The sequence below is a fragment of the Ciconia boyciana genome, chromosome 7 (genome assembly GCF_034638445.1).
Source record: "Ciconia boyciana chromosome 7, ASM3463844v1, whole genome shotgun sequence".
Taxonomy (NCBI): Eukaryota; Metazoa; Chordata; class Aves; order Ciconiiformes; family Ciconiidae; genus Ciconia; species Ciconia boyciana.
The window spans coordinates 44,746,366-44,759,426 of NC_132940.1; the positions used below are offsets into that span (position 1 = coordinate 44,746,366).

At 37.5% G+C, this 13,061-nt stretch overlaps 1 protein-coding gene across 1 annotated transcript in view; it reads left to right on the forward strand.

Annotated features, from left to right (window-relative positions):
• The window catches only part of CLSTN2 (calsyntenin 2), a 233,384-nt gene that overhangs the window by 153,096 nt on the left and 67,227 nt on the right, over positions 1 to 13,061 (forward strand). The window contains exon 6 of the mRNA XM_072868489.1: positions 10,271 to 10,456. Within this exon, the coding sequence (XP_072724590.1) occupies positions 10,271 to 10,456 (186 nt within the window). The remainder of the gene's footprint in view (positions 1 to 10,270; positions 10,457 to 13,061) is intronic.

Genomic DNA, 13,061 nt, shown 5'->3' on the forward strand with positions numbered 1-13,061 from the left:
ACTGAAGTGTTTTACTCATTTGAAAAGATTTCCTACACTTAGCTTCACAAGTCCTATGAACCCATATATACACACTTAACCTAATTACCTGAGGTAACAATATAAAGTAGGAGTTCCTTAAAAATTCATCTCAAAAAAAAAAAAAATCCTTAAAAATTCAATGACTTTCCACTTAGTGTTTGCTTTAAAACAGTTTTGAAATAAAAGCTTCTCTCTGTTTATTTACCTAATAGACTATAAAAATATTTAATAAGAATAGTTAATGTATCAAAGATATAGCATGTTACTTCTTTCAGGCATACAGGGCTCACTAAGGTGACCTAGGGCTTTGCTACCACCAAAAGGAACATTCTTACCACCTCTTTAATGTTGAATAATCATTCAGAGGCCAAGCACAGGTCAGATCAGCTTGCTTTTCCTGCTGAAATATAATCTTTCTTTTGTTCAGAGAAGGGCAGGACCTTCTCTTTTAGTAGCAGAGTCATCTTAGATCACTTCTGAGTCAACATACTTCATAGATGCTATTTGCAGTAGATGCTGAGTGATTTTAGAATGGTATTCATGTGGGCTTTCTAGTAAAATCCAATTACAGAGGAAAACCAAAACTGTATTGGCTTTTGAGCTGTCAGTGCTTTTAACAAGGAGGAATATGATTACTAAATCAATTGGTTATTTGGAGGAGGGTGGTCAAGTACAGAAACCTTGCTTATAAGAATAATATTCCTAGTCTTCAGGAACAATTTTAAAGGCCCAAATATTTTCTGCAATAAACATAAATCAATTTCTATTCTTCTTGTCCACATACCTAGCAGTTTAAAATGCAATACTTGTGTTGTCTTAGCTATAAGATATTTATCCATATTTTTAAAAATGAAATTTATTGCAAAGCAGGGAGCCTTTATGCCAGTCTAATCTTGGAGCTGCTGTGCATGCATTAGCCATACATCCTTAAAACAAGGTAATAACAACAAAATGCTTACATTCAGCTATTAACTTGAATGGCACCATTTTAGTAGAATACCAACTCATTTAAATACCCATTCCAGACATTTGAAAATTAATTGAACTTCTGAGTACATTTGATTTTTGAGCTTAAAGTTTACATAAAGTTCATACTCATTTATGTATTTGTATCAGCATTATTTTTCTTTTGTTTCACTAGCAGATATATTTAGAGAAAGCAGTCATACCTGTTTCAATCTAATTTTTAAGATATGCTCTCCTTTCCTCAGCAATTCTGTGTATGTATTACAGCTAAATACATCTTTCCTGAACACTCCAGATAAGGTGTTTCACATGTTTCTTTTTACCATAGCCTCTTACTGGAAACACAGTGCTTTATATATTCCAAGACTATCTTTCTTTTGCCTGGCTATATCAGTCTGGTGGCTTATGAACATTCTGTTATTGACTTAATGGAATCAGCTTTTTCCATGTCATTTTTCAGTGATGACTCACCAGTTTGCTGAAGTTCCTGAGCAGGAACTGGTACTTCATATCATTACTACAAAGCAATATTTCTATAACACCAGTTCTCAAGGTCATCTTATTCTGGGTTAATCCCAATGTAGATTGGGATATCCTCTTTCTGTATTGACTTCCAGTGTAGAATTGTGTTCCACTTTTGTCACCAGCAGAAGTAATTAACACAGTCCTGGTTTTGTGCCAAGATCATTAATGGAAATATCAAATAACAACCCCAAAGCAGATTCACAGGGATCTTTACTAGTTACTTCCCTGTGTACCATGTAAAAGTTTTCAGAGTACATTCAGAGTACATTTTCAGAGTAACCCATTATTGCCCTCTCTTTAGCCAGTTCTGTATATATATTACAATTGAAACACTAAAGCCTGTCTTTTCCATCTTAACTGATGCAAGAAACTATTAGACCTATTTAATTAGATTCTTATTTCCATATACCTTTGTGGAAATTCACTCCTTTGTTCACGTTTCTGCATTTACAACTACAAAAAAAGTCTTTCCTTTTTTTAATTTTTACTGCAAGATCTCCGTGAGCTTCACTGGGGCAATTATCATTTCATTGAGAAATTTCTTACCTCTGAGGTGCAGCTGACAGCTGGTGGTTCCATTAACACTTCCTCTGCTCAAAAGTTAAAGCAGTAGAGGATATCCAGTTAGGTTTGAAGCTTTTCCCTATGATCTTTTTTTTCTCTGCATGTAAAAACTTCCACATATTCTTGCACCACAGGCTTAAAAACTGCAGACTTTCCACACAAGTTTTGACATCCTCAATTCAATTGATTTCAGTAACTAGTCCATTTAGTGTTTCAGAGTCTGTCTTTTGGAATTTGAGAAGCTCTTTGCATACTCCTCAGTAGAGAAATCCCTTGGAATACCAGGATCCAAACACTAGTCACAGCCCTTGTTCTCCAGGGCAACTTGTTCTCCAGGATAACACCTCTTCCCATAATGACACCTTTTTGTGGTAGTTTGTCCTTCTGAAAACATTATAATTCTCTAACCACATCTAAACCTGGTGTCAAGGAGCAGCAAGAGCAGGGCTACTCCCTAAAGGAAGGCAAGCCAGGAGCTGGCTTGTAATTGTAATAACAGAGCTGGCAGAGCCTTCATCGCTAAGGGCCAACCCCTCACCCAACTGAGATGGGGACCAGGGTCAGCCAGAAGCCCAGATCTTCAGGCATGTTCATGGTGAGGAAGCAGGTCCCCGGAAAGTCAATCCATAGATGAGAGTTAGGATCAGGTCACTGGGCAGGTCCATAGTGATGAGGCAAGGCCAGGCTGTCAAGCCAGAAAGCCAGTCTATGGGCTGACTCCTGGATAAAGGGACCCTATGGCCAGAGCAGTGGCTGAGCTAAAGACCAACACCCCTACAGCATCACAGGTCAGGCCAGGACTGAAATGCTGGGGCTGAGCTTAGAGATCCTGGCCCATGGGTGCAAATGGAAGCCCCAGGTACAGCTTATGGAGGCTCATTAGGGCTTATTAGTGCACCTGGGGCTCTGACACCCAGTTTGCTGCAGGAAATACCTATTATTACTCAAATGTAATCTCACAACAAATAATAGTTTAATCTATGCTGTTGTTTCCTATTTTTTAGATTCTTATATGTTTATTTTGTGTAATTAGGCACCATTAGGGCTTGGGGCTTTATCACTCGATGGAATATTCAGTGTTACTAGTTCAGGCACAACTGCTATTCCATTATGGTTCATTAACTCCTGCAACAGCAGACTTTACCACTATCCTGCAGTAGTCCAAATTTCTGTCTCTCTTTTTTGTTGTTTTTTAAACTATCAGCATGCTGCAGAGAGAAAAGGTGTATATGGATGTTTCTTTACGCTTATGAGATCTGCATTCAAATCTCTTAGCAAACCATGGTGCCTTAGCAGGGCTTTGGAAGTTAGTTAGAGTCTTCTCTTTGCTATGGAGAGGCATTAACTGGGTCAGACTTTCTGATTATCACTGCCTTAACAAATCACTCATCATATTTAACATGCTTAAATTTGTATGTGGCATCAGATTTAGCAGTCCTGTCATTTGTATGTTACTAGCTTGTAGATTAGCTGTCAAACCTAAAAATGTTTATTAGGGTTTTTTTTTTTATTTTGTTATATGACTAGTGGTGCTGGATGCGAAATGATCTTTTCTCCCTCAAAAAAAATGAACAGAACTTTAAAGATTATTTTGCAATGTTGGTTAAAAACTTTCATATTTTGTGTATACATGCATATGTATGTATGTGTATGTATATATGTGTGTCCTGGTTTTGGCTGGGAGAGAGTTAATTTTCTTCCTAGTAGCTGGTATAGCGCTGTGATTTGGATTTAGTATGAGAATAATGTTGATAACACACTGATGTTTCAGTTGTTGCTAAGCAGTGCTTACACTAGTCAAGGACTTTTCAGCTTCTCATGCTCTGCCAGGGGCACAAGAAGCTGGGAGGGGGCACAGCCAGGAGAGCTGACCCAGACTGGCCAAAGGGCTATTCCATACCATATGGCGTCATGCTCAGTATAGAAACTGGGGGGAGTTGGCCAGGGGGCAGCGATCGCTGCTTGGGGACGGGCTGGACATTGGTCAGCAGGTGGTGAGCAATTGCATTGTGCATCACTTGTTTTGTATATTCTTCTATTATTATTATTATTATTATTATTATTATTATTATTATCTCTTCCTTTGCTGTCCTATTAAATGGTCTTTATCTCAACCCACAGGTTTTACTTTTTTTTTCCAATTCTGTCCCCCATCCCACCACTGGGGGGGAGGGTGAGCGAGCGGCTGTGTGGTGCTTAGTTGCCAACTGGGGTTAAACCACCACATATATATGTATGTACATATGTATATTATATACATATATATGTTAATTTAAAAATAGGGGGAAATAGGATTTAATAAAAAAATATTCTAAATGGTATTTATGTGTGTTATTAAACACACACAAGAAGCATGATCCTAGCTGATACTTAAATCTTGTTTAATTTTTGACATAATTTGTACCAAACTTCCCTAGCACAATACATGTCTGCTAGAAGTGGTAGGAGTTGTAGCAACCGTTATAAAGCTCCATGCTTGGTTCCCAAGAGAAAAAACATTTTTTTTTTCTGTCAGTGGTGACTGCTTGACCCTTTAAAACTTAGCAAATTGTTTTTAGAAAATTATATTCTGGGCAGCACACAGTGACATTGATGGATCCTGGAAGTAGCATTCTGCTGACGCTTACTAGCTGATTTGTGGCCAGTTAACTAGGGGACATCCTACCAAATTCACTCCTTTGTAAAATGATCAATTTCACGAATGGGAAACTGCTTAGACAACCTGAACAGACCTGGTTATCTCAAGTAGTTCAGGATCGTCACAGAAGCAAAGGTATTTAAGAAAGGGCCAGGCATACGTGCACTACCAGCCTTTTTTCTAACTTTCCTTCTGAGATGACAAGGCATAGCAGATGATCCATTTTAACATTAATGATATACTTTAAAATTAAAATAGTAATATTAACTCAATTTTGTTCACCTGTAATCTGTGTCAAGAAACAGCATTCAGAATTTCTTGAAAGGTCTGTTGCAAGGCTGAGATTTCCTTTTTTGCAACTAAAAATGTTCCTTTTTCAGAAATTTTGAGGAGGGTTAATCAGGAAACGGGGGAGCGGAACAGATAAGGTGATTGTTTTGTGTGTCTTGGGGTTTTGTTTTTTTTCCAAATGGGAAATTAAAATCCTTTGAAATTAATTATTTTTTTAGATTGGGACAGTTTGTAAGCCATAAATACAGAGAGAATGCTGCCCAAAAGAAAATATGCACTGTTACCCTGTGTCTGTTTTCTAAAAAATCCTTTATCTTTAGTTCAAAGTAGAAATTCAAGTACCAAAGTGTGTACATTTTGTAAATGTCTTACGGCCATTGATCTTTTGCATGTGGAGAATGCCTAACTGTACAGCAGGTATTTACTGAGGTGGCTGCAGCATATGATATTCTGGCAACATGTGCACTTTCCAGTATATTCGTGGTGTTGAAAGAAAATTGTAGTTTTGTGAGCACACTGCACTGCTCTTCCAAATATCATTGTACAGCATTTAGAGCTGCCTGGCTGCTCCTTTTAAGATACAGGAGTTTCATAAATCATGAAAACAAGTCTACTGTCCGCAAAACTACAGAGACATTTCTGATCTTGTTTGAAATGCTTTGTGTATACTGATATTTTTATTTATTCTAGATTGTTTCAGATTTTCAAATTAATAGAGAGGACAATTGTTAATAAAAACATACTGCAGCAAAGCTGTGAAGTGTATAAGTTAAAAAAAAAAAAAAAGAAGCAGAATAACCTTTAGCCAAGTATGCAGCCTACATAGATAGGACAGATGCGAAGGTGCTGTAGAAGAAACAGATCTACCAATTACATTGCTCTGGGAACCTTATGTTCCAGCTATTTAGTAGAGATGCTGCAGAGACTCACTAATAGCACTACATAAATTTTATCTTACATTTAGCTACCAGGATGCACATCTGCAGTCCAACATGAGAGAAGTTTTGCATTTCACTGGCATAGTAGGAGTTGTGTTGCAATTGCCTTTAATTACCTTGCCATCATTTTTGATGTCATGAGGTGGAATCGAAGTTCATGGCCACACGCATGTAGGAGGAGGCATGAATCAGGTCATACCTCCTCTGCACATGTGAGTGCCATACTCCTTCAAGGAAAAATGAGATTAAATCATTCTTAGTGTCATCAAGACATTAGAAATGGATTAAAACATAATACATCAATCACAAGGAGAGTCATGTACAAAACTGTTAAGTGTAGAGATCAAGGAAAGTCTTTACATTATCCTTCTGCTAAAAGGAAAATTTTAGTGCATTGGGATTTACTTTTAGAGGCTCAAACTGTCACTGAAGTTTGATCCATTTTGATCTTGGAGTAGTTTGAGAATCTCAAAGATTGAGATCCAAGTTTACGTAGTTGTTTTATAATTGATGAAATCTGAACCACAAACTTGACGTTGTGATATTTACACTCTAATGTTGTTATGTTGTAGGTATAATCCAGCTGGGGCTGTCTTATGTTGTCTGGAAGAGCTTTATACCACAAGTGGCAAGCAAAAGCCTGTTGAATTAAAAAATCCAAACAGAGGCTGTCTTCTGCAGGACTAAACAGGGCTAGTTTTATTCAGGCTTTTCCCATGGGATTAGTCTTCCCCCCTGCTGGGAAGACAGTGCTTACCTTTCTCAGTTTGCACTGTAAAGTGCTGTTGTCACATGACAGTTCCTGTCAAAGGAGGAACCATCTTGGTTGAGTTTAGCTAATCTAGTGCAACCTACCATTTCAGATGGGATTGTCTATCTTTTGGCTGTTTGCATAACCCTAGACATGAGTCAAATTTTAAGATACAGTTTTAAATATCTGAAATTCAGATGCTTTTATAGACTCAGGTTACATAAGACTCGTCCTCTGAGTCAGTTAAAGAGGAACTGGAAAAGTGCCACCACGTTCCTGAGGGGAAGGTGCTGATCTTTTAAATGTGTCCAGTACAGGATGTTACTCTGGGAGAAAGGAAAATAATGATCTTCACCACATTCAAAATTAAATGAAAGATATGGGTTTTTCTCACAATAAGGTCTTCACACTGCCACCACTTCTTGTTGCTTGTTCTAACTCTATGCACTTTCCAACATTACTAACTTTACTGGTGGTGAGATGCAGAGGGTGCTGGCCTCAGCGTAAACACCTCTGGGATGCTGAAATGCCGTGGGGGCAGGTACTATATAAATAAGCCAGTTCATTTGTATCAGAGCTATTGCTAGCTCGAAGGGCTGTCCTGCTATCCCAGGATTGTATCATACTCCAGTATTGCCTCATGCCTGCCTGGGAATACCTTCTGCATGGAGAAGGACTCCTTGGCAGGCTTCCTAAATCTGCACTAAGTCAGTGAAAGAAGTGCTAGTTGGATTTAGGATGAGTATTGGTTTATGATGCTGCAGGGGACAAAGGTACAAAGACAGTAGTTCAAGTCTAGTTGATGTTTTACAATTTAGAGATGAGATAAATGTGGGTGATTTAGAATGTTCAGGGTTTATGATCTCTGGGTACAAATTACCATTTTTGTCAAGTTGAAAGGCAATACTGTGAAATGAAACACCTCTTCCAATCCAAGGGACATTCATGTGGCAGAAAGAGAGGTCTCCTATTATTCTTCCCTGTGAGTAGTGGCATTTTACATAGCGTGTTTTTTATAAGACATTCTTCATATAACTGGAGGTGAGTGTGCAGTTGCAGATATGTTACAGTTGATCATTCAGTCACATCTCACATACACTAATGAATATTTTGTGTGTGTGCCAGTTAATTTGATAAAGCTGAGAAATGAAAATGTGGCAGAAACCTGAAAGCTGCTGAGATAGTCAGAAATGTTTCAGATACATACAAGACTCACTTTATTTTTCCTTTTGTGTAGAGGAATATAATGTTTTAACTGGTGAATAAGAGACTATAAAGACCAATAATTCATATATTACTAGCATGTATACAAAACAGCAAATTATTTTATTTTTACCTTGTTTGATTGGAAAAACGGTAACCTCAAGTTTCTGGAATGGATGGGGAACAGAAATCTCTTATTGTAATGATGTACCTTATATGATACTTGAAATTCTAAGGGAACTGTTTAAGTTGACAATTGCAGACAAATCAGGCAATACTGCCAGATCAAATCTAACTAAATATGGAATGAATGGGCTGAATATTATTACCTGAAAATTACTACTGAAACAGCAACTCAGCTGATGTGTGCACAGGCAATAAAGTAGTCATAGTTGTCTTTTAGTCAGTGATGTACAAGTCCTAGAGATTTTAGTAAAAATAGATACTAAACATACTTTCAGAATGTTCCATGAAGTCTCATGAGAACATTTGCTTCCTCTTGAGAACAAAATGCTACATGATTACCATTTGGATTAAAAGTCATGGAGAAAATCTGAGAATTTTGAAATGCAGATCAGTGACTGCCAGCATCCTGTCTCCTTTGTCTGGACTCTGGACTAATGATGCTCTACTTTTCAAAATGTTTGCTTCAGATTTTCTCATAAATTTTTAATCCAGTTTAAGATAGTGGAAGAGAGCACCTTTTTTCAAGCTTTCTGAAAATGAGGTCTGTTGAAAAACACCAAACTCCTTCACCTACTAAATGCACATATATATATATATATATATATTTTATATATATATATTTTATTCTTCCACTGATATTTAGAAAGAATGTCTCTGTCCATTTGCTTTAAGAGATTGACTGCCAGAACCTAGAATTTTTCCATTTATGGAGTCCTCTTTTACCTAGGACTGAAAAAAGTCAGTGAAACTTCAGCTGTGTATGGAAGAGTACTTCTTTTGACAAATTTTACAGATACACCGATATACATATTAGGTAGCACAGTTGAATAGTTTTGTGACTTCAAAATAATTAACTATTTGCATCTCTGTATTAATGTGGCATTCTTATTTATGTTGCATGGTAACTTGGCTGGAGTTGGCTGAAATGTATGAGAAAGATATGAACCTGTTAGAGCAGGTCCAGAGGAGGGCCACGAAAATGGCCAAAGGGCTAGAACACCTCTCCTATGAAGAAAGGCTGAGAGAGTTGGCATTGTTCAGCCTGGAGAAGGGAAAGGCTACTGCAGCCTTTCAATACTTAAAGTGGGCTTCTAAGAAAGACAGAGAGAAACTTTACCAAGGCCCGTAGTGACAGGACAAAAGGTAACAGCTTTAAACTGAAAGAGGGTAGATTTAGGTTGGATAGAAGGAAGAAATTCTTTACTATAAGGATGGTGAGACACCGGAACAGGTTGCCCAGAGAAGGTGTGGATGCACCATCACTGGAAGTCTTCAAGGTCAGATTGGATGGGGCTTAGAGCAACCTGATCTAGTGCAAGATGTCCCTGCCTATGGCAGGGGGATTGGACTAAGTGATCTTTGAAGGTCCCTTCCAACCCAAACAATTCTATGATTCTGTGAAAATATGAACTGTGAAGACAGCTGAAATACATGTTTTTAATTAATGCTGCTTTTTTAGGTTTTCTCTGAAGCAGGTTGCAAACGCCATAGTTAATTTGATTTAAAAATTAAATGCTTCAGTTGAGAAGCGTAGTGGTACGTATGGCATGTCCAGGTGGCTGCCCAAGGCAGGTGATAGTTTAAATGTTGTGGGCTGTGAGACATCTGCATAAGCAAAACCAGAGATTAGTCAGATCTGGCTGAAAGTGTGAGTAGTCCTTTCAGCTGTAACTTTCTGTCATTAATACTTCACAAAATTAGTAAGACATTTGAAGACAAGAAGTGGCACTACAGATGTGTTATATTAGCTTTTGGTCACAGTCCAGTGAGACTGATGTATGTAGCCTGGTCCTTGGAGATATTTGTTCTGTATCACAAAACTATGAGATCTGACCAAATTCAGTGCAGCCGACAGCCTTATCCCTGTAGAGCTAGCTTGTAGTCTGTCACAGGGACATGGACATTGGAGATCTAGACTGACACCAATTGGCACTTCTTAGGATATGTATGTACCCCGTGCTTGTGTGACTCTAGTAGCAGTAGTATTACTTAAATGAGCCTGACACTCTTTTACAAAGAGGGGCAAACCCCAATTTTTTTAGGACAATGACTTGTTGATACCAAGTTCAAAAACTTTTATTTTTGTCTTAGACAGTGACCTTTGAGAACAATACGTCATTTAAAATTATATAACTCCCTTCCATTTTGTAATGACTCTTGGATCTTTTTGTTATTGTTTATTTCCAGACTGGAACAAACGGATTGAATACAAGGCTGGTTTTGGCAGCATACCTTTGTTTCCCAGCATTCATCTAGAAACATGTGATGGACCAGTTTCCTCAATACATACCACCATTGAACTACAGACCAATTACATTGGAAAGGGCTGTGATCGTGAAACGTACTCAGAAAAATCTCTGCAGAAATTATGTGGTATGGATATGGCTTTCAGTTGATATAATAATAATATTTTTCCAGATAAAGCACCAGTTCCTTGTGACCTGTAAGCATGCAATACATGGATTTAGCTCAGCTGGTTCATTTTGGATCGTAGCAATGAAAATGAAGGGAGTGGTGATATTTGACTGGTGCTCCATTCTTATTTTCCATTTGTTTTCACTCTTTTTCATACCTTCTCCCTGCTTTACTTTATTTTTTTTTCTCTCGTGCTCCTCTTCCCTTCTCTGTTTTCTCTCTTTCCTCATTCCACCTCTTTCTCCCTCTTTCTTCCCTCTGCTGGTGATACTGGTGTGACGTGTAATGAGATTTCAGGTATAGATTTGCCATCGTAGGAAGACCATAGGATTTGATGAGAATTGAATCGCCATCTTCTGTTTCAGTCTTCCTGACTCAGCTTTCTGTTCTGCTGCTAAGTACTGTGCCAGAGTAAAAACAAATAAAAAGTAAAGGAACATTTGGGGCAATCATTTGAGGAAAAAAAATTAAGAAACATGAATTTCAGAAAAGAGGTATCCTGGTGGAGAAAGGTTTCATAATTATTTTCTTCCCTTTTCCTGCTTTTTGATAACTTGGTCTAAAAGATACAAATTAATTTTGAAAGGTAGATTAAATACTTGAGGACACTGCTGTATATTCGTGACTTTAAGATTATGTGTATAGCAAAGCAATGGCCACACATTAAGCCATTTATCTTTTGCCTTTTGAGATCTGCTGTCTCTCGTCCTCCTCTAAAATCCTGTCTTCTTAGAGTCCTCATCTGAAGCCCTGATGGTGTGGAACACTGATTCTCATCTTCTCCAAAATGTTTCTTTACCTGGCTCCTGTCCGAGCTACAGTAGCAAATGTACTTTTTTTTTTCCATTTAAATGCATGGATTTTGGTTTGTGGTGCTCTGCTGTATGGCTTACATTTGCTTTGATAACCACACAACAGTGTTGCAGATATGTTAATATCAATACACTAACCTTTAAGAAATAATTCTGTAAATGAAAATTTTCAGCCAGTGTTACTAAATTATTAAAAATGGAGAGCCAATTCCCAGGGAGAAATAGTTTGCAGTTACGATTACCAATTACCTGTGGAGATTGGGAAAGTGAGGTAAAGATGAGTGGGAGTAGTAGCATTCTCATAAAATCTCAATATTTTCAACCTGAAAATTGCTTAGTTAAGATTACAGAAACAATAATAATTTTAATCCAATATCTTTATCCAACTGACTGGGATCCTAGAAAAGCAGGAGAAAACCCATCTGCCAAACAGTATGCATCATCATCATGTTAATATTAAAACTGAGAGGTTGAGCAAGGCTATGTGACCTATCAGGGACTTGATTTCATAAAATACTGGCATTTTAATAAAAATAAATGTGTTATAGCTAAAGTAGAGTACTTTTGCCTCTTCTAAGAACCTGTATTAGCAGCGAAAAGAACATTGCTTTATGCCTGTTACAGACCTGAACTGCGAATGGCACAATCATTCAGAGTAGATCACTACGTACAAGATCTAAACCACCAAATGATTACATCAACATAAAACACTAATAGCAACTATATCTGACAATATTATCATTTTAAGTGTAGGACCAAAAGTAGGTACCTTCTGCTGGTGTAAAATTCATTAGTTGAGGAAGGTTGTGTGAAGTTTAAGGGGTTCAGTTTGCAGAGTGTGGCTTGACTACCTTACCTGCTGACACTTAGGCAGTAGAAAAGAAAATTTCACGTCTTTCTCTTTTTCTCCTGAATAACTAGATGTTTCCCAATACTAGTCCAATCTGAATTCATTGTCTGCACTATATGTAGGCCTAAGCTGATGAAAAGCAGAATGATCAAAAACATTTCAGTAGGTCTGTCAATGCCGTTGTAGTAGCTGCAGGCAGCCTTTGAACAGGTGGACAGATGTACTGTCTAACATTACTGCTGAACTTCCAGTTTTCACTCAGCACATCCATGAAGGAACAGAATGTAAAGCACTTGAGAAAATAGATAGAACATAAAAAGTATATGTAAATGGGGGGAAAAATTCTCACTGCTGAAAGAATATTTTTTTATGTCCAAGGTTTCCATATCTTCACAGAGAAGAACAGGTAGGGTAGAAACTTGTAATAGGACTTCAGTAAAAAGGTTGTAAATGAAAATGAACTTTACATCAGAATTGTATTTGGACTAGCTTACACTTTGGTATTTAGTATTTATTACCATCCTTAGTGTAGAGACAACTCTTATGAAAGCAGGTTAAATTATTTCTGGAATCAGTTTTCTCCCAGAAATGACCTTATTGTATCTAATGGTTGGATGAATAAATTCTTTGAAAAGGAAGAAAACTCCAATTTTTTTTCTACCAGTAAAGCACTGTGCGATTGCAGAGAGTGTAGAACTGAGCAATCACAGACAAATGTTCATCTGTGCCATATAAAATGCAAGATTCTCTCTCTATAATTAAGGACCCAGTTTATAAATCCTGTGCTCATTTCTTCATTTATCTGTTGGAAATCTAGAGAATTCAAATGCTATGGACAGTGCATTAAAATTCATTTTTTATATGACTGATGGCTTAAGTCTGCCTTTCAATAACCCACTGA